The sequence below is a fragment of the Acipenser ruthenus genome, chromosome 6 (assembly GCF_902713425.1).
Source record: "Acipenser ruthenus chromosome 6, fAciRut3.2 maternal haplotype, whole genome shotgun sequence".
Taxonomy (NCBI): domain Eukaryota; kingdom Metazoa; phylum Chordata; class Actinopteri; order Acipenseriformes; family Acipenseridae; genus Acipenser; species Acipenser ruthenus.
The window spans coordinates 37,081,103-37,102,751 of NC_081194.1; the positions used below are offsets into that span (position 1 = coordinate 37,081,103).

At 40.2% G+C, this 21,649-nt stretch overlaps 1 protein-coding gene across 2 annotated transcripts in view; it reads right to left on the reverse strand.

Moving 5' to 3' along the window:
- Window positions 1-10,984: 10,984 nt before the first annotated feature.
- The window catches only part of LOC117411587 (EMILIN-1-A-like), a 130,100-nt gene continuing 119,435 nt past the window's right edge, over window positions 10,985-21,649 (reverse strand). Inside the window, exon 8 of one of the 2 annotated variants that reach the window (XM_034019245.3) lies at window positions 10,985-14,900. In XM_034019245.3, the coding sequence (XP_033875136.3) occupies window positions 14,575-14,900 (326 nt within the window). In that variant the 3' untranslated portion in view covers window positions 10,985-14,574. The remainder of the gene's footprint in view (window positions 14,901-21,649) is intronic. The other variant, XM_034019244.3, reaches the window with a different exon arrangement.

The window sequence follows — 21,649 nt, forward strand, 5'->3', positions numbered from 1 at the left end:
TTATTATTATTATTATTATTAATTTATTTTAGTACAGCAGCAGTGTCCCCCTCCTGGGATTGAACCCATGACCCTTCGGTCAAGAGTCCAGAGCCCTAACCACTGCTGCCCATGCTGGGCTTCAATAAATAACTAGTTTTCAGCTCACGGGCCAGATAATTTGTGTGCACGTGAGTGTGTGTGAGAGCATGCTTGCGTGCGCATCATATATAATTTAGCGTGTGTAAAGAAAAACTGTTTTGTCACTTGCACTAAACCCTGTTTTTAACATTTTGTTTTTCAAAGTCAGCATAACGCTATACAACACAGTCCATTTAATTACTGTATGAAAATAGCATACAAGTTTTAAATGTTTACAAAACTCGACAATGTTGCCGAATTTGTCATTCAAACTTGTTTAGTTTGAATCAGTTTTGTCTGCTTGTTACTTTTTTCAGCCAACACATTTAAATGACCCTTGTTTGTTACAATTTAAAAGATTGTTTTAAACGTTACAATGTAAATGTTGACTCGGTAGCTACCATTAAATTTTTCAACCTCAGTGACTTTCTTTGATGCGCTAATTATATATATATATTATTTATTTATTTATTTATTACATGAAATTACATGAAATATTAGCTTTGCTAATATTTCTTCTATTAAAAATGCTGGAGGGGAAGTAGTAAAGGCACAACAGCGTCTGTCACTTTTCTAAGCCCCGCCCCTTTTGATTGATTTATGACCATAAGCCCCGCCCCTTTCACACCTTTTGGTTGATTTATGACCCTACATCCCGCCCCTATTGGTTGATTTATGACCTTAAGCCCTGCCCCTTTCCACGCCTCGGAGTGATTTATGACCCTTAAGCTCCTCCCCCTTTTCTCACGCTTTGATTGATTTATGACCCTTAAGCCCCTCCCCCTTCTCACACGCTTTGATTGATTTATGACCCTTAAGCCCCTCCCCCTTTTCACGCACTTTGATTGATTTATGACCCTTAAGCCCCTCCCCTTTTTCCCACACTTTGAGTGATTTATGGCTCTAAAGCCTTGCCCCTTTTTCCCACGCTTTGAGTGATTTATGGCTCTAAAGCCTCGACCCCTTTTTCCTATGCTTTTGAGTTATTTATGACCCGTCCCTTTTTACCAGACATCCATCAAAAAATAGCCCTACCTAAAAATGGCAGCTGTTGTACCCTTATTATAAAGAAAAAAATAAAGAAAAATAGAAAGCAAGTTGTATTGTAATGCATTGTTTTTTGACTATGTTTGAGACCCTCCGTAACAATAACCAGGGGTTATTACCATACAGAGAGTCCCTAAACATGTTTTACTATGTTGGAAATCCTCCGTAACAATAACCAAGAGCTATTACCATACAGAGAGTCCATAAACATAGAAAAGAGTCTCATAATCAGTATATTATACACATATTACACTGAAAATTAACCCATAATGGTAAGTCTCAAATGCGCCGGGCCCTACATTTCGGTTGGATTTCCAGGCCGTGGTAGGGAGCTGTGTCAATTCCATAATAAACATGTATCCATCTAATGGTTGATTTTAATATTAAAATGTTCTAAAAAAACATGTTCTAAAAAACGATTTAAAGTGGTTTTTGAATACAATAAAGGTTCGCACAGGCTGAATTGTAAAGGTTTTAGGGTTTTTTAGGAGCCTCCCCATAATGCACCTGTATTTGCATACCGGTTTCTATTATCATTACAGAGAACTCTAATTATCATTATTATTTATTTATTAGCAGACTCTCTTATGCAGGGCGACTTACAATTGTAAGCAAAGACATCTAATTAATGTTATTTTTGAAGCTAAAAAATTTGACCACTACATTCTTTGGCTTAATACGTGATTAGGAGTAAGGGTCATCTTTTCCTGTTAAAACTGAATATATTTTGGGATTTCTCAGGACTAGTAAGAAATTATAGAGAAAGAAGGAAGAAAGTCTGTTTTTTAACCAAGCAGCAGAGTTATGGGGAATATGGTGAACAGACCCTGTCTGTTGGCCAAGAAGAAAGAAACAGTCCTATAGAAGAAAAGGTACAAAAACCTGTTTTTTTATTTAGTAAGAAATTTTTCTTAAATAAGAGTCTTAACTACTATCTTTCAGAAGAATACAACTTACATAAAGGCTTCTTAATCAATATGTAATATTTTAAACCATTACACTGAAAAAGAACCTTATCTAACTGTGAAAAGTCTATTGAGCCTGTTCTTTTTTCAGGGAGGTAGACTTGGGGGTGGGCTGTTCACTGTGTAATTTTTTTATTATTATTATTTATTTCTTAGCAGACGCCCTTATCCAGGACGACTTCCAATTGTTACACGATATCACATTATTTTTTACATACAATTACCCATTTATACAGTTGGGTTTTTACTGGAGCAATCTGAGTAAAGTACCTTGCTCAAGGGTAATGCATGGACTGTTCCCACAAGGCTGTTGGCTGATATTCGAATACGGGGTCTCTAATTATTTTCAAATTAAAGTTCTAAAAACAAAAAATAAATGAAAATCTTTCAAAGTTGGCTGTTTGGTCGTGTGTGAATTCAATTCTTTAATGATTACAATTATTTTAGTTAAGATGAAAACATTTACAAAGCAATGAAATTAATCAATACACAATTAAATAAATAAATGTCTGCTGTTCAAGTATAGTCTATAATTGTAGACAGTGTTCAAGTTTGTTACAAATATTTTAGTTCAGATGTAAGCAGCGCCAAACTATGGACGCTTATCTTTGAATTGATTGAATGGAGGTCAGAAATTGTTTTACAATCACAAATGGTCGGACATTGATGTTTAAGATTTTACTGCATTTAACTAAGTATTTGCATTATTTTAACATATTCATTTTAGATCTTGAAACAAAATGACATACTTAAAATACCTGAAAATCTTATCAAACACCTTTGTGTTATTTTTCATACATCTGGATTAAAAAAATAATTTCTCTACATAAGTTATTTGGGCCTCATTTATTTTGGAATTGTTTCTTTTCTGTTAGATTAAGATTTTTTGCTGTCAAATTATAATAGATATGTTATAAAAGAAGAAAGATTAAACCAAGCATACATTAACTGGTAGAATGACTGGGAATTTACAAACAGTATGAATGAGAACAACAAAGCATATTGCATAAAGAGGATACAAAATACCCTTTACAAAGGAAATCATTTCAACCTTCACCAGGGTGTGTATAAAGAAAATCAGCATATATCTAAACTAGCTGTTTTAAAACAGAAAGATTCCTGTTAAACATAACACCGCAGTTCGCATATCTCTAAACTAGCTGTTTTACATTCTTAAAGAATACAACCACCAAAGAATAATATATTTAGAAGCCACGCGAAAAACATACAAAGAAGCAGTACCCATATACACGTGCACTTTATTTTAGGGTTGATAGATTCCTTGTATTCCTTGCTCTTCTGTTTATGTTTGACAAGTCTGTGGCGTCGGGACAGGCAGCCTCAAAACAAGTCCAGAACAGTTGAATAGGCGTGCCGACACAGCTTTGAACTATTGAGGACGTCTCCTGTCTTTGTAAAGCAACGTCATAAAACACCTTTGCTTAATTTACATGTTAAGATCTAGAACAAACCCCTGGCTGTTTTTGACCCATGACAGCAATGTTACTTTTTTTTTTATGAACCCTCCACGCACACCCTAGGTATCTCCACTTGTTTGTTCAGTAACGGGGGTGTACACTTTCAATCGGAGGACTCTTTGAAACGCCATAGGTAATTTAATGTTGTTGTGTTTTCTTTATTTTGTGTTTGTTTTCAGTTGATGTTCATTTGTTTTTAAAAGGCGATCTTTCAGTATAGTTTAGTGAATGTTACTTGTATTCATTCTTTCTTTCTTTATTTTAATTAAGTCAATCTATCCTATACATTGGAGGCAAGCTTCCATATGTATCCCTCTATGACGGCTGCATGTTCGAGAAGCCCACCCCTCGCTCCGAAAAACACATTTTGTACACTGAATATTTTAGGAATAAATTAAGTAAAACAATAAAATGTTTTTTTTATTATTATTATTTAGAAAATAAAACTAACTTATTTTTTTTCATTTTTGGCTGGGTTATTTTTGGTACTTCAAGTGCGATTTTGAAGAAAACAAAAGGAAGCACGGTCTCTGTATATGCGTTGCTGTCGTGCAAAATCAAATACAGTAGACCTGTTTACTGTAAAATAAATTAGAAGGAAGTAATAAAGTGGAGTAGGTTCACGCCTCTATCTTATAGGCCTTCTTCAATTCAGGCCGCTAAGATTTCAGTTTACTAAAGACCCTGTATTTATTTATTTATTTATTTATTTTAAGACGTGAGTAGATTGTAGATAATATATTTCCTAAAAACAATCGCTATACTGTATTTTTATAAATTAGTAAACGATTACTATAAGCAAGTTTTTTTCATTTTAAAATTCTGCGCGTCAAAAGTTTTTACAAGTACTATCATGGGTCGTCTTCTGTGTTGAAACTCAACAAGCAAAATAAAATGTCGGATAGTAAACAATTTGTATACGTAACAAAATGACATATTTCCCTCTTGCAAAAGGATATCTGGTGACATTTTAGAAGAGGTTGTTACAGAGGATGCAGGATTCAGGTAACACCGCTAGGGTAGGAATACATTTGGCCACCCACGAGTATCACCGTTCCCCTTAATCACTTTTTTCATTATTAAAATACACGTTGTTTTAAGTGCATGTAATAGATGATGCTTGCAAACTCTATGCAGTAAGCTTGTATTGTAGGAGCACATCGGGGCCATGTACAGAACTGCATCTAACTTACTTGGTCAAAACAGATTTAACAGGGACAGTTCCATGAACGTTATCCTTCACGTTTATTTTTCTATTACCATTTCATTTAAGGCTGAGGAGTTTATCAAATGTATTAATAAAGTATCACCAGTACAGAACAGAAATAGTTCACTATGATTATGAATAGTAAATTCAGAGAAGCTCTGAACACTTTCATAGCCAGTACATAATATAACTCTTTATTTAACATTATTTATAGCATTATCATGTTTCTTAACGGCTATTCTGCACACCATCCAGTTCAAATTCAAACTAATGGAACATATTTTGATGTTTGTAGGAAAAACGTAACTACAGTAAGAGCACTTAAATAAACAGTAACATAGCTGCTATAAAACAGAAAGCTTACTGTTAAAAGTAACACCACTTATTTATTTTTTTTAATTCATGAAAATATTAGTTGACTACGGTGTATTTCTTTAAATAGTAATTTTAGCTGCATGACAGCTTTTTTTTTGTTTAAAAATAAGTTACAAGAAATTACATTTCAGTCATTATTTTTACTTCTGTTGTAATCTGTGCTTTATCTGTTTTAGCCATTTTTTATTGTACATTTATTTACAGTGTAGGTAGGTTACAAAGCACCCCTGTTAACACTATCACTACCCCCTCCTTCATAAACTTTATATTAACAGGCCAAACACACACACACACATATGCACACAGCAATCACTAGCCCCAAACTTCATCATTAGAAACAGCCTCATAAATATAAAACTACCCAATTGTAATTCCATTTATGTATATAATTAAAATGCGGGGGGCTTTCAAAGTAGTTTAAACTTGTTTAGACTTGTTTATTTTGTCTCTCTACCAGGGACGCAACAACACAATGACAAACCTCTTCTAAAATGTCACCAGATGGATGATTTCATACTTGCAAGAGGGAAATAGGTCATTTTGTTACGTATACAAATTGTTTACTATCCGACATTTTATTTTGCTTGTTGAGTTTCAACACAGAAGACGGTCCATGATAGTACTTGTAAAAACTTTTGACGCTCAGAATTTTAAAATGAAAAAAACGTGCTTATAGTAATCGTTTACTAATTTATAAAAATACAGTATAGCGATTGTTTTTAGGAAATATATTATCTACAATCTACTCACGTCTTAAAATAAATAAATAAATAAATAAATACAGGGTCTTTAGTAAACTGAAATCTTAGCGGCCTAAATTGAGGAAGGCCTATAAGATAGAGGCGTGAACCTACTCCACTTTATTACCTTCTAATTTATTTTACAGTAAACAGGTCTACTGTATTTGATTTTGCACGACAGCAACGCATATACAGAGACGTGCTTCCTTTTGTTTTCTTCAAAATCGCACTTGAAGTACCAAAAATAACCCAGCCAAAAATGAAAAAAAATAAGTTAGTTTTATTTTCTAAATAATAATAATAAAAAAAACATTTTATTGTTTTACTTAATTTATTCCTAAAATATTCAGTGTACAAAATGTGTTTTTCGGAGCGAGGGGTGGGCTTCTCGAACGTACAGCCGTCATAGAGGGATACATATGGAAGCTTGCCTCCATATGTATAGGATAGATTGACTTAATTAAAATAAAGAAAGAAAGAATTAATACAAGTAACATTCACTAAACTATACTGAAAGATCGCCTTTTAAAAACAAATGAACATCAACTGAAAACAAACACAAAATAAAGAAAACACAAAAACATTAAATTACCTATGGCGTTTCAAAGAGTCCTCCGATTGAAAGTGTACACCCCCATTACTGAACGAACAAGTGGAGATACCTAGGGCGTGCGTGGAGGGTTAAAAAAAAAAGTAACATTGTTGTCATGGGTCAAAAACAGCCGGGGGTTTGTTCGAGATCTTAACATGTAAATTAAGCAAAGGTGTTTTATGACGCTGCTTTACAAAGACAGGCGACGTCCTCAATAGTTCAAAGCTGTGTCGGCACCCCTATTCAACTGTTCTGGACTTGTTTTGAGGCTGCCTGTCCCGACGCCACAGACTTGTCAAACATAAACAGAAGAGCCGATACAAGGAATCTGTTAACCCTAAAATAAAGTGCACGTATATATGGGTACTGCTTCTTTGTATGTTTTTTGCATGGCTTCTAAATATATTATTCTTTGGTGGTTGTATTCTTTAAGAATGTAAAACAGCTAGTTTAGAGATATGCTGACTGTGGTGTTATGTTTAACAGGAATCTTTCTGTTTTAAAACAGCTAGTTTAGAGATATGCTGATTTTCTTTATACACACCCTGGTGAAGGTTGAAATGATTCCCTTTGAAAAGGGTATTTTGTATCCTCTTTATGCAATATGCTTTGTTGTTCTCATTCATACTGTTTGTAAATTCCCAGTCATTCTACAAGTTAATGTATGCTTGGTTTAATCTTTCTTCTTTTATAACATATCTATTATAATTTGACAGCAAAAAATCTTAATCTAACAGAAAAGAAACAATTCCAAAATAAATGAGGCCCAAATAACTTATGTAGAGAAATTATTTTTTTAATCCAGATGTATGAAAAATAACACAAAGGTGTTTGATAAGATTTTCAGGTATTTTAAGTATGTCATTTTGTTTCAAGATCTAAAATGAATATGTTAAAATAATGCAAATACTTAGTTAAATGCAGTAAAATCTTAAACATCAATGTCCGACCATTTGTGATTGTAAAACAATTTCTGACCTCCATTCAATCAATTCAAAGATAAGCGTCCATAGTTTGGCGCTGCTTACATCTGAACTAAAATATTTGTAACAAACTTGAACACTGTCTACAATTATAGACTATACTTGAACAGCAGACATTTATTTATTTAATTGTGTATTTATTAATTTCATTGCTTTGTAAATGTTTTCATCTTAACTAAAATAATTGTAATCATTAAAGAATTGAATTCACACACGACCAAACAGCCAACTTTGAAAGATTTTCATTTATTTTTTGTTTTTAGAACTTTAATTTGAAAATAATTAGAGAACCTGTATACAGTAGATAGAAAGACCCCGTATTCGAATATCAGCCAACAGCCTTGTGGGAACAGTCCATGCATTACCCTTGAGCAAGGTACTTTACTCAGATTGCTCCAGTAAAAACCCAACTGTATAAATGGGTAATTGTATGTAAAAAATAATGTGATATCGTGTAACAATTGGAAGTCGTCCTGGATAAGGGCGTCTGCTAAGAAATAAATAATAATAATAAAAAAATTACACAGTGAACAGCCCACCCCCAAGTCTACCTCCCTGAAAAAAGAACAGACTCAATAGACTTGTCACAGTTAGATAAGGTTCTTTTTCAGTGTAATAGTTTAAAATATTACATATTGATTAAGAAGCCTTTATGTAAGTTGTATTCTTCTGAAAGATAGTAAAGACTCTTATTTAAGAAAAAATTCTTACTAAATAAAAAAACAGGTTTTTGTACCTTTTCTTCTATAGGACTGTTTCTTTCTTCTTGGCCAACAGACAGGGTCTCCCTACCACGGCCTGGAAATCCAACGAAATGTAGGGCCCGGCGCATTTGAGACTTGCTATTATGGGTTAATTTTCAGTGTAATATGTGTATAATATACTGATTTTGAGATTCTTTTCTATGTTTATGGACTCTCTGTATGGTAATAGCTCTTGGTTATTGTTACGGAGGGACTCGAACATAGTAAAAAATGTTTAGGGACTCTCTGTATGGTAATAACCCCTGGTTATTGTTACGGAGGGTCTCCAACATAGTAAAAAAATGTTTAGGGGCTCTCTGTATGGTAATAACCCCTGGTTATTGTTACGGAGGGTCTCAAACATAGTCAAAAAACAATGCATTACAATACAACTTGCTTTCTCTTTTTTCTTTCTATCTTTTTCTTTATAATAGTCTATAAAATAAGGGTACAACAGCCGCCATTTTTAGGTAGGGCTATTTTTTGATGGATGTCTGGTAAAAAGGGACGGGTCATAAATCACTCAAAAGCATAGGAAAAAGGGGGCGAGGCTTTAGAGCCATAAATCACTCAAAGCGTGGGAAAAAGGGGCGAGGCTTTAGAGCCATAAATCACTCAAAGTGTGGGAAAAAGGGGCGAGGCTTTAGAGCTATAAATCACTCAAAGCGTGGGGAAAAAGGGGCGAGGCTTTAAGCCATAAATCACTCAAAGCGTGGGAAAAAGGGGAGGGCCTTAAAGGTCATAAATCAATCAAAGCGTGGGGAAAAAGGGGAGGGGGGGGGCTTAAGGGTCATAAATCAATCAAAGCGATGGAAAAGGGGGAGGAGCTTAAGGGTCATAAATCACTCAGAGGCGTGGAAAGGGCGGGGCTTAAGGTCATAAATCAACCAATAGGGGCGGGATGTAAGGTCATAAACCAACCAAAAGGTGTGAAAGGGGCGGAGCTTATGGTCATAAATCAATCAAAGGGGCGGGGCTTAGAAAAGTGACAGACGCTGTCGTGCCTTTACTACTAGGGGATACAATTTTTGATCCGGGCCTAATTAATTCTGAATTCCGTTCCTTTTACTCAAAATTGTATCAATCTGATACCCTATATGATAGTGACAATTGTAAACAATTCCTCGAAAGCCTCCAGTTACCACGTCTTTCAGATAGCGAATCAGCAGCCCTGGGCTCTCCAATCTCTTTGTCTGAATTAAAAGATGCATTGCGAAGTATGAATAAGGGTAGAGCGCCTGGGTTTGATGGGATACCCCCTGAGTTTTTTCTCACCTTCTGGGATCAGTTGGGACCCTTACTATTGGAGATGGTGCAGACAGCCTTAGAGATTGGCTTCTTTAGCAGAGATGTTAACACGGCTATTATTTCATTATTACTGAAGAAAGAAAAAAGACCCTTCTCTTTGTGCCAGTTATTGTCCCCTGTCCTTGATCAATTCTGATGTCAAACTGTATGCCAAGGTGCTCGCACGTAGATTGGAAGGTTATATGACTAAATTAATTCACCATGACCAAACAGGATTTATTAGAACCCAACTGGCTACGGATAATGTTCGCCGTCTGCTGCATGTTATCACTGCCGCCATGAATACCTAAACTTCATGCGCAGTTCTCTCTTTAGATGCTGAGAAGGCTTTCGACTGTGTAGAATGGGACTATCTCTGGTCGGTATTGGAGCATATGGGACTGGGGAATGAGTTCATTAAAATGATTAAAATGTTATATGCAAACCCCTTGGCGATGGTGCTCTCAGGTACCAAATGTTTCTCACAGTTTTCTATCTCTAGGGGCACGAGACAGGGCTGTCCTCTTTCTCCGCTCCTTTTTTCCCATATCACTGGAGCCCCTTGCACAAGCTCTCCGTCAATCTACTGATTTTGCTCCTATTAGCATTAAAAACATGCAACATCGCATTTTGCTTTATGCTGATGATATACTGTTATTTTTTGAGAATATTCCCCAATCACTCCCTGCCTTACTTTCTCTTTTCAATGATTTTAGCGCACTATCAGGATATAAGATTAACTGGTCTAAATCGGCTTTGCTGCCATTAAATGTTGGAGTGATAGATTTGACTTTACCTGCAAACATACCAGTGGTTAAGCATTTTAGATATCTTTGAGTGGAAATGTACCCATCATTACACTCGACTGTATTATCTAACTTTAATAATATACTTGGTACAATTGAGATAGATTTAAACAGATGGATGCTACTTCCTAACATGCTTCAAGCTCGTATTTCCATAATAAAAATGAATGTACTACCACGGATCAACTTTTTCAGCTTGATGCTTCCACTTCCGCCCCCCTATTGGTTATTGGACAAAATTGCACTCTGTAATCTCTAAATTTTTGTGGAGGGGTAAGCGGCCGGGTCTCAAACCCCATATTTTGCATTGTGAAAAATCTGCAGGAGGATTATCTTTTTGGTCATTTGTATTGCGCCCGGCTGCAGTATGGCTTGAGGCCAATGCGCCTCTCTCCTGGAGACAACTAGAAGAAAATCTAGTCTTCCCTAACAACCAAACGAGCAAGATGGGCTGAATGGCCTCCTCTCGTTTGTAAACTTTCTTATGTTCTTAACAAACATCAAGGGATTCAAGGAAATGCATGCACAGGGATTAGGGAGTGGTTAACATATAGAAAACAGAAAGTACTGATTAGAGGAGAAACCTCAAAATGGAGCGAGGTAACCAGTGGTGTACCACAGGGATGAGTATTAGGTCCTCTGCTATTCCTAATCTACATTAATGATTTAGATTCTGGTATTGTAAGCAAACTTGTTAAATTTGCAGATGACACAAAAATAGGAGGAGTGGCAAACACTGTTGCAGCAGCAAAGGTCATTCAAAATGATCTAGACAGCATTCAGAACTGGGCAGACACATGGCAAATTACATTTAATAGAGAAAAGTGTAAAGTATTGCATGCAGGCAATAAAATGTGCATTATAAATATCATATGGGAGATACTGAAATTGAAGAAAGGAACTATGAAAAAGACCTAGGAGTTTATGTTGACTCAGAAATGTCTTCATTTAGACAATTTGGGGAAGCTATAAAAAAGGCCAACAAGATGCTTGGATATATTGTGAGAAGTGTTGAATTTAAATCAAGGGAAGTAATGTTAAAACTTTACAATGTCGACCGAGGGGACTTTTTTGACCTGAAAAAAGAAACAAGGACCAGGGGTCACAAATGGAGATTAGATAAAGGGCCATTCAGAACAGAAAATAGGAGGCACTTTTTTACACAGACAATTGTGAGGGTCTAGAACCAACTCCCCAGTAATGTTGTTGAAGCTGACACCCTGGGATCCTTCAAGAAGCTGCTTGATGAGATTCTGGGATCAATAAGCTACTAACAACCAAACGAGCAAGATGGGCTGAATGGCCTCCTCTCATTTGTAAACTTTCTTATGTTCTTATGTTCTCATTACAAGACCTGCTTTATTCTGGTATTTCCCTTAAACAATGTCAATTATGATTATCTCCTATTTGATCACAGTATGGCGAATGGTGGAAAGACATATTAAAATTGGAACACAGTGGTACTCGCACTCGCCCATCTTTCACAATGCTGCCCTTCTATCTGGCGGTCGCCCTTTTGCTTTTCCTCATTGGTCTAATATGGGAATTCACACTCTAGCAGATGTTATTAAAAAGACAGCTACCTTTGCACATTCCAGGTCCTCCAATCACTGTATCATTTGCCTGGTACATCCTTTTTTTTTATTTACGCCTTCGCTCTGCTATGCGTGCTTATGGTGTTCCCTGGGGCACAGAACTACCGTCTCACCCTTTACACAATATACTGAATGCAAGGGGTAGGGCAACCGGACTGGTATCCACGCTCTATACTCTTCTACTGACAGCCTCATATAAACCACTAATGATTAATGTCATTTGGAATAGGGACCTACCTCCTGTTAATGAGGACATTTCTTGGGATACTGTTTGGAACAATTTGATCTGTGCTTCTAAAAATCCTAATCATCAGTTGATCCATTTTTATTTTATTCATAGAATATACTTAACCCCTCGGAGATGTTTTCTAATGGGACTCACTGACACCCCAGTGTGTGCACTGTGTCCCCAGGGAGCAACAGGCACCTTTTTTCATATGGTGTGGGAATGTCCCGATGTGGCCGTGTTCTGGGGGCAGGTTTGTTCAACTCTGTGCAATGTTCTTGGGGAAAATATTCCCTGCTCTCCGCTGATCCTTTTGTTGAATGATGACTCATCGCTTATTTTGTCTATGCAGCAGAAACGCATTTGGCTGGCTGGCATTACTGCTCTGAAGAGAATGATTGCACTGTGCTGGCAGCCTCCGCACTCCCTTCCCTGGCGCCAGTGGTCACTTGCTTTTCTTGATGTTGTGCATTTGGAGCTTTCTATCGCACGGATGCATGCTGCTGGGGAGGGGACTGTGCCTGACTGGGCAACAGCGGCGGACAACATTAAAGCATTATTAAACTCATCCACAACTACCACTGTCTGAACTAGATCTTCGGGGTCCTCAGTGGGCTTGGGAGAAAAGGGATGCCACCCTGGGAATGATGGGGGGGGGGCAAGGAATTGGGATTGATGGTTTGTATTTTGTATTGGCTCTTTCAACTACCAAAATAATAATAAAGAGAAAAATGTCATCACAACAAAAAAGAATATTGTAAAAATCGCGGTTTTGGACTAATTTCATGACTTCCGCGCAGCCCGTGAAATCGCGATTTTCACAGGGCCTTAATTATATTCTAATAGGTCAGATAAACACTAAAGATGCAAATGTATTTATTTGTCCCACAAATTTAAAAGACTAATAAGCAGGATTTGGCCAAATTTTTTTTTTCTTTTTTCTTTTTTCAACACTGCTTATTAACTCTTAATTCACCCAGCTGCACACAGACATTGGTGTGGGACAACTGCACTGTTTAGAGATGAATGTGGATCTAATCCCTCTGTAGCAACCCAACATGGTAGCTAGGATGTATTGTACTTTAAATTTGTGGTTAACCTAGTTTTACTTCATGTGGCACCCAAGCATGGTGTTTATGGGAGGTTTGTTCAAATGTAAGACCATCTTTATTGGGGCAATAAGTTGCCTGTTTCCTGATTGCATTCACTCAAGGCACTTTTTCACACTCCCATCTTTGTGGGAGAGACCAATAAAGTTTAGAAAAATATATACAAATATGTTTCATACAAAAATTATTTTCTTTAGTCAATGTGGTTTCAAAAATAATTGATGGTTTCCAGTTAGATATATTATTAGCTCACTTATGTAGAAACCATAAAATATGTTCTCCACAGTTAGGGTTATAAGGTATTTAATATTATTGTACACACACATACCTGTTTACTACACCTCTTGGATTGTTTCAAGTATTATTTATTTTTTTTATTTTTTTTGCATTACATTTCCCAAAGGCAATGTTACTATTCAAACCATTAGCATTATAAAGTGGAGTTTTGACTTGCATGATAAAAAGTAATTGAATTCTCAAGTATTATATTTTCTTAATTGTGAGAATCTCAGATTGATTATTGTTAAAATATATTTAACTGAAGACTTCTGAAGACAGGTAATTCCTCTGGTATTCTACCTCAATTGTGTAAATAAAACAAAAAACAGTGCTGCTAAAAACTTCTTTTATAGATTTAAAACCCTATTATTGTCAAATTAAAATAAGACAGGCAGGCTTTTTTCTGTCAAAATACAGTGAAATCAAGTAAACTGGTCACAAGTATCTGAACGCTTGTGACTGCTCTACAAAGTACCTCATTTTCCAGTTTTGAAAAAAAGTAGCCGAGTTTGCCTGCTTCTGGTTCCTATTGTGTGTGTGGGGAGGCTAAACTTTTTTTGTTTTAAATTTTATTTACACATTTGGATCATCTTTTGTTCTTGTGGTTAAAATATCATTGAATGATGTACAAAGCAGAGGTCTTTTTGTGTCAAGTGCAATATCTCATAATCCATGTTTACAGTACAAATTGCAAAGTAAAGACTTCATTATAACATTATATATGTCAGCACTCTTGGGTTGAACATCTTTTAGAACTGAAGGCTAATTCCTACCATGCTCACATTTGCTAGTATATTGCTTGTGACGAAGACCATATATAACTCATTTATATTAATGTCTTCCAGAATCAGTTAGCAGGTCTTTATCTCATGTGGGATAACAATAAATCTCAGTGGCAGCCATTGCATGTATTTTTGTGTTGAGGAAAACATTATAGACCACTGTTAGCCATTTTATTATCCTCTTAATTAAAGAATTGGTGTAAAAGAAACAGCAGTCGACCTCTGTCATGTTAAGTTGTATTACACATCATCCTCGTATAAAAGTGCACCGTTGAAAATTGTGAGCGGCTCATCAGAGTGTGCTAGTTTGCCCATGACCAGGTCAATACAGACCGTGTCTCCAATCTTCAGCGGGAGGATGATGTTGAAGACGGCTAGGGAGCCTGGGGTGGGCTTGGTTTCAGCCACAGGTTTGTTCTCCAGCCCCTCAGGCTGGTATCCGGATGAGTCCACCCGTGCAATCCCATAGTTGGACTTGGAGAGCACGGCTTCAATCTTCTCATTCTTGTGGCCAGTCAAGATGGCACTGAAGAAGTATCGCCCATCATAAGGAGCCTTAAAGATTCCTACATTGAAAAAAGGAGGTACATTTATTAATAACATTGAACATGAAAGTACTGTATTCCTTTGAATTTAAGAAGCAGTCCAAATTTTCCACCCTCAATTTGAGGAAAAAAGCATAAAGAAATATTTGCAAAGATACAACCTCAATTATACATATGTGACGGGGTACACCTGCCCCTGTGCATATTATGTTTTGTTTTATTTTGTATTTGTATTATTAATTAAAATGGAGTGTGGACAAAAAGCTGTTATTGTTTGTATTTTTGTATTTACTCTCGTGAGAATGTGTGAATGAACAGCTACTGATTGTTGAATTAGCTGAGAGTCACGCAGATTTATTAAACTCGTGCAAACTATGGCAGAGGGGTAATAAGATAATTAATAGCCAGTTAATCCCTTGGCCATAATATAAAATACCTACAGCTTTGGCTGCATGGGGGGTGTTCAGGAGTGGAGAACGGGAGTACGAGAGAGGAGATAAACAAAAGAAATAAGGAAACAATTGCTACGCGTGCTAGTTCAACACCAGCACAATACTTGTAATTTATTATTTGTTTGTCGACTTGTTTTGGCTCATGTGCCATTTATTTTGAGTGTTTTGTTTTTGTTTAAATATTTTATTTAATAAAAGAAACAAGCATATTTGCATCTCCTTGCATAGTACTTGCCTGTGTTGTCGTTTCATTTCCTGGCCTGACATAACCACCCAAGCTATCCTGCCATAGCATATAAGAAAAGTATGCATGAATGTAGATTGGGCCGTCTGCTGTCACATAGAGAATTACTGTTATTCACTGCTTCTCATTTCTCATTTAAAAGGCATGTTGTATGCAGACAGGCTAAAAGAATTGAATCTATTCAGTCTTGAACAAAGAAGACTATGCGGTGATCTGATTCAGATCATCCTAAAAGGTATAGACAATGCCGACCCAGGGGACTTTTTTGACCTGAAAAAAGAAACAAGGACCAGGGGTCACAAATGGAGATTAGATAAAGGGGCATTCAGAACAGAAAATAGGAGGCACTTTTTTACACAGACAATTGTGAGGGTCTAGAACCAACTCCCTAGTAATGTTGTTGAAGCTGACACCCTGGGATCCTTCAAGAAGCTGCTTGATGAGATTCTGGGATCAATAAGCTACTAACAACCAAACGAGCAAGATGGGCTGAATGGCCTCCTCTCGTTTGTAAATTTTCTTATGTTCTTATGTTCTTATTTTATCTGCATGTGAAGTGATTGTGCAATCCTAGTGCCTAAATACAACTATACAATTTAAATTGCTCGTGCTACATAGCTCCATTATATCCTGTGCACCAATACATATACACCAACATTAATACACCACACGCAACATAACACACAAAATACGCAGAGGGCCGAAGGTCACATATACACCCCCTTGTGCACAGCACACATGGCCTCAATGGCCACCTCCCCCCTTTAAAATCCTAAAAGTCTCTCTCAATGTCTTGGGCCAAGAACAGAGGCAACAAGGAGTCCATGGGTGGCAATGTTGCCAGCAGCCAGGCTGCTACTGGCAATGCTGTCTTGGCCCTGGCCAAGATGGTGGCAGCGGGAGCTCCACTTCTCCCCCTGCTGATGGAGTTAGGACCAGTCGTGGTGCTGGAGTTGGCCACACCTCGGCCGGGCTGTTTTCCTGCTGTTTTTGGCATTGGCACTAGCACTGGCTTCTTCCCTTTCTTCCAGGGACAGCTGCTCCTTTTTTGGGGGGGTAGGCCACTCCTCCTCTTCCTCTTGGAGGGGGCAGCATATTGTTTTGTGTCTTTTTCTGATAACAAGCTGAAACTCAAAATTCAAATTTGCCGCCGTTCCGAGACACGGGTGAGGGGCGGCTCCAGCAGCACAACACAGATAAACAAAAGGCAGGCAGTCTTCCCAGCGATAGCGTGGGAAGCGACAGCGTGAGAGAAGTACAGTCGTGGAAAAGTACAGAGCGGTTAGAAGCAGTTTGAAAGCATGTTGACAGCTAAACTAAACTTCAAAAAAAAAAAAAAAAAAAAAAGTTAACATGGTCTTCAAGCCAGTAATCTGTGACACCTTGTCACAAAGACGGCCAGAGTGGGTGGCGTCAGACCGGAAGCAGGAAGGAATACACAGAGAGATGTGGTTTGGTATAAGCTGGGCGCGTGATCGCGCTCAGCATTTAATAAACAGAAAATAAAAGGTTTGAAACACAAAAACACGGGACACGGCACTATAGCCAAAATAAACAGACAGACAAAACGGATTAACACTAAACAAACGGTGCACGGAGAGACAAACAAACACGGTGAGTACAAACAAAACACTTCTCTTTACTTTTACGATCTTACTGATTTACTCCTTCTCTCTCACCCGTTCTCCACTCTCTGAACACCTAACCCTGAGTGCAAGAAATGTGCGTCTATATATACTATTGTGCTGGGATTCAATTACTAATTAATTATTCACTTGAATCCCAGCACGTGAATTAATTCTGTGCAACCCCGTGCTCACATATTACATTTAACCAGCACGTGAAGTGATTTGTGCTCTCCTCGTGCCTAAATACAAATCTACACTTTTTAAATACACGTGAAACACAGACCCGTTTATATCCCGTGTACCAATCTATACACCGACATTAACACAAGCAACATCCAACATACAACACAGATCACACAAATGCACACAGGGGCGGGGCACTTTGCCACATATACCCCCCCTTGTGCGCAGCACACATGGCCTCAACGGCCACCTCCCCCCTTAAAAACCCAGCAGTCCAGAACAAAGTCTCGGGCTGGGAAGGGAGGCTTCAGTGGGCCCTTGGCTGGCAATGCTGTCAGCACCCCTGCCGGTAGTGGCACGGCTGACAGCCTGTTGGTCCCGTCCTGCAGCGAAAAAGCTGCGGGGGCAGGTGGTCCCCCGACCTCCCCCTTCTTCGTAGCCGGCAGCTCCCTCCTGTGGGGCTCCGGCCACAAGAACTCCTGCAGCGAAACTGCTGCTGGGGAAAGTGGTCTCCAGACCTCCTCCCCCTTCTTCGTGGCCGGCAGCTCCCTCCTGTGGGGCTCCGGCCACAAGAACTCCTGCAGCGAAACTGCTGCTGGGGAAAGTGGTCTCCAGACCTCCTCCCCCTTCTTCGTGGCCGGCAGCTCCCCTTTCTGGGGCTCCGGCCACCGTACTCCCTGCGGAGGTACGGGCAGCAGAGGCAGCTCCTGCTCCTCTGCTCCGGGCGGTGGTGGAGGCAGAGGCAGCTCCAGCTCCTCTGCTCCTGGCGGTGGTGGAGGCAGAGGCAGCTCCTGCTCCTCTGCTCCTGGCGGTGGTGGAGGCAGAGGCAGCTCCAGCTCCTCTGCTCCTTGCGGTGGTGGTGGCGGAGGCAGAGGCAGCTCCTCTGCTCCTTGCGGTGGTGGTGGCGGAGGCAGAGGCAGCTCCTGCTCCTCTGCTCCTGGAGGTGGTGGAGGCAGAGGCAGCTCCTGCTCCTCTGCTCCTTGCGGTGGTGGTGCCGGAGGCAGAGGCAGCTCCTGCTCCTCTGCTCCTTGCGGTGGTGGTGGCGGAGGCAGAGGCAGCTCCTGCTCCTCTGCTCCTTGCGGTGGTGGAGGCAGAGGCAGCTCCTGCTCCTCTGCTCCTGGAGGTGGTGGAGGTAGAGGCAGCTCCAGCTCCTCTGCTCCTGGCGGTGCTGGCTCCCTCTGCTGTGGCGGCTGGGCATGTGCACGCCGTGCTGCCTTCAGCAGCATAGCGAGAGGCTGCTGGGGGACACCAGCATCCTGCCCTTCTCCCCCCCAAAAATTTTCAGGGGGTTGAGCCTGTAACTCCTCCCCTTCTGGCTCTTGGGGCTGAACCAGCAGGCATTTTCCCTCTGCTGGTGGCTTGGGTCCCAGGGCTGTGGAAGCCCCGACTTGCCTCCCTTTGGGCTGTGGACGCACCGACTCCTCCCTGTTGGGCTGTGGACGCCCCGACTCCTCCCTGTTGGGCTGTGGACGCCCCGACTCCTCCCTGTTGGGCTGTGGACGCCCCGACTCCTCCCTGTTGGGCTGTGGACGCCCCGACTCCTCCCTGTTGGGCTGTGGACGTTCGGGCTCCCCCCACTCAGGCGTAGGACGTTCGGGCTCCTCCCACTCAGGCGTAGGACGTTCGGGCTCCTCCCACTCAGGCGTAGGACGTTCGGGCTCCTCCCACTCAGGCGTAGGACGTTCGGGCTCCTCCCACTCAGGCGTAGGACGTTCGGGCTCCTCCCACTCAGGCGTAGGACATTCGGGCTCCTCCCACTCAGGCGTAGGACATTCGGGCTCCTTCCGCTTGGGCTCCTCCCATTTGGGCTGTGGATGCTCAGGCTCCTCCCATTTGGGCTGTGGAAGCAAAACCAGCAGGCATTCACCCTCTGCTGGTGGAGATGGGGACAGCAGGTACTCACCCTCTGCTGGTGGAGATGGGGACAGCAGGTACTCACCCTCTGCTGGTGGAGATGGGGACAGCAGGTACTCCTCTGCTGGTGGTCCTGCTACCTGGGCTGCTGTTCCATTTATGGTTGCCTCCAGGTAGTTGAGGACAAACTCCACACCCTCCTCCAAGGTGTTTGGGGTGTGTTCCTGCTGATATGCCTCCCATCTCTCACTGTCCATCATCCACAGGACCCGGACGACTATGGGCAGAGACTGGGCCTCCAGCCCAGCATTCTCCAGGAACCAGCCCCGCAGTTTGATGGCGTCTTCTGCCATTGATTTTTTTTTTTGTTTTGTTTTTTTCCCCCAAAACAATATTTGTAATCTTTTTTTTTTTTTTTTTTTTTAATCCAGACCCCTCCTGGTCTGACGCTTGGAGGCGCGGCTATCCCACGAAGACACCACGTGTCACAAAGACGGCCAGAGTGGGTGGCGTCAGACCGGAAGCAGGAAGGAATACACAGAGAGATGTGGTTTGGTATAAGCTGGGCGCGTGATCGCGCTCAGCATTTAATAAACAGAAAATAAAAGGTTTGAAACACAAAAACACGGGACACGGCACTATAGCCAAAATAAACAGACAGACAAAACGGATTAACACTAAACAAACGGTGCACGGAGAGACAAACAAACACGGTGAGTACAAACAAAACACTTCTCTTTACTTTTACGATCTTACTGATTTACTCCTTCTCTCTCACCCGTTCTCCACTCTCTGAACACCTAACCCTGAGTGCAAGAAATGTGCGTCTATATATACTATTGTGCTGGGATTCAATTACTAATTAATTATTCACTTGAATCCCAGCACGTGAATTAATTCTGTGCAACCCCGTGCTCACATATTACATTTAACCAGCACGTGAAGTGATTTGTGCTCTCCTCGTGCCTAAATACAAATCTACACTTTTTAAATACACGTGAAACACAGACCCGTTTATATCCCGTGTACCAATCTATACACCGACATTAACACAAGCAACATCCAACATACAACACAGATCACACAAATGCACACAGGGGCGGGGCACTTTGCCACACACCTGCATGATGTGGGAAATCCGAGAAAACCAGGCAGAGCTCAACCAAGTGTGTGTAAAGTGCCGCACGATCCAGGAATTGCTTAAACTAGTAAATATGATAGAAATGGAGCTGCAGGAAAGGAGACAGCAACAGGAGCTTGAGAAGCTGGCACACCCACAATTCATGGAAGTCTGCACCCCTAGCAGACTGAAAGCCACCAGGGATATGGAAAAGGGTCAAAACAGCTGGGTTCAGGTAGGCAGAAGCAGGGAAAAAAATAAACTTTGTCAAACACAACCACCAGTAATCATAACATCCAACAAATTTTAGCCACTTCAACATTTAGATGACCAAAACCAACATCAAGAGAACGAAAGGAACAACATCCAGGACCCTATAAACAGTGCTGGCCAGGCAGCAAAAAGAAGGGAGGTCATGATTGTTGGGGACTCCATATTGAGAAACACAGCAAGTTCAGTTCACAGTCTGGACCCCCTTACTACAACAGTGTGCTGCCTTCCTGTCACACACATCACTGAGAACGTGGACAGGCTCCTAGAACGAACAGGAGACGACCTGGTAGTAATCGTCCACATCGGTACAAACAACATTGGAAGAGACAGGCCAAGATCCCTGCAAAACAAATTCAGAGAGCTAGGAAGGAAATTAAAAGACAAGACCAACACTGTGGTATTTTCTGGGATACTGCCAGCACCTTGTAAAGGACCATATGGACAGCTATCTCTGTGCGCTGACTTACTATCAGCCAGCTTGTTTACTTATGACCGCCCCGTTATCTGATACCAGGGCCATGTATGACTATTCATGAGATACGCCTTTTTTTTTTTTTTTTTTTTTTTTTCGACTTGTCTCGGCTCTTGTTGTTCCCACTCGGCCATTGAATGGTTTTCTTGACTTTTTCCGGAGAAAAAACAACTAAAACCCGTTTTTTGCATTTCTAAAATGATATCGGACAGGGTCTGACAATGGACCTGATAGGAATAATTGCAATGTTGGACCAGGTCCGACAATGGACCGCAAAGGGTTAAACTTGAAAGGGGGGAGAAAACAAAAAAACAGAAGGGAGACCACATCAAATCAAGGGCAACAACTCAGGTAAGACAGCCATTAAATGTATTTATCTAAATGCTAGAAGTCTCAGAAACAAAGCGTTAGAACTTGAAGTTACTGCACTAACAAGTAACTACGATGTCATAGGCGTTACAAAAACTTGGTTGTCTGAGAGTGAAAGAGATGAATAGAATATTAGTGGGTACACACTGTATAGGAAAGACAGGCAGGACAGAAG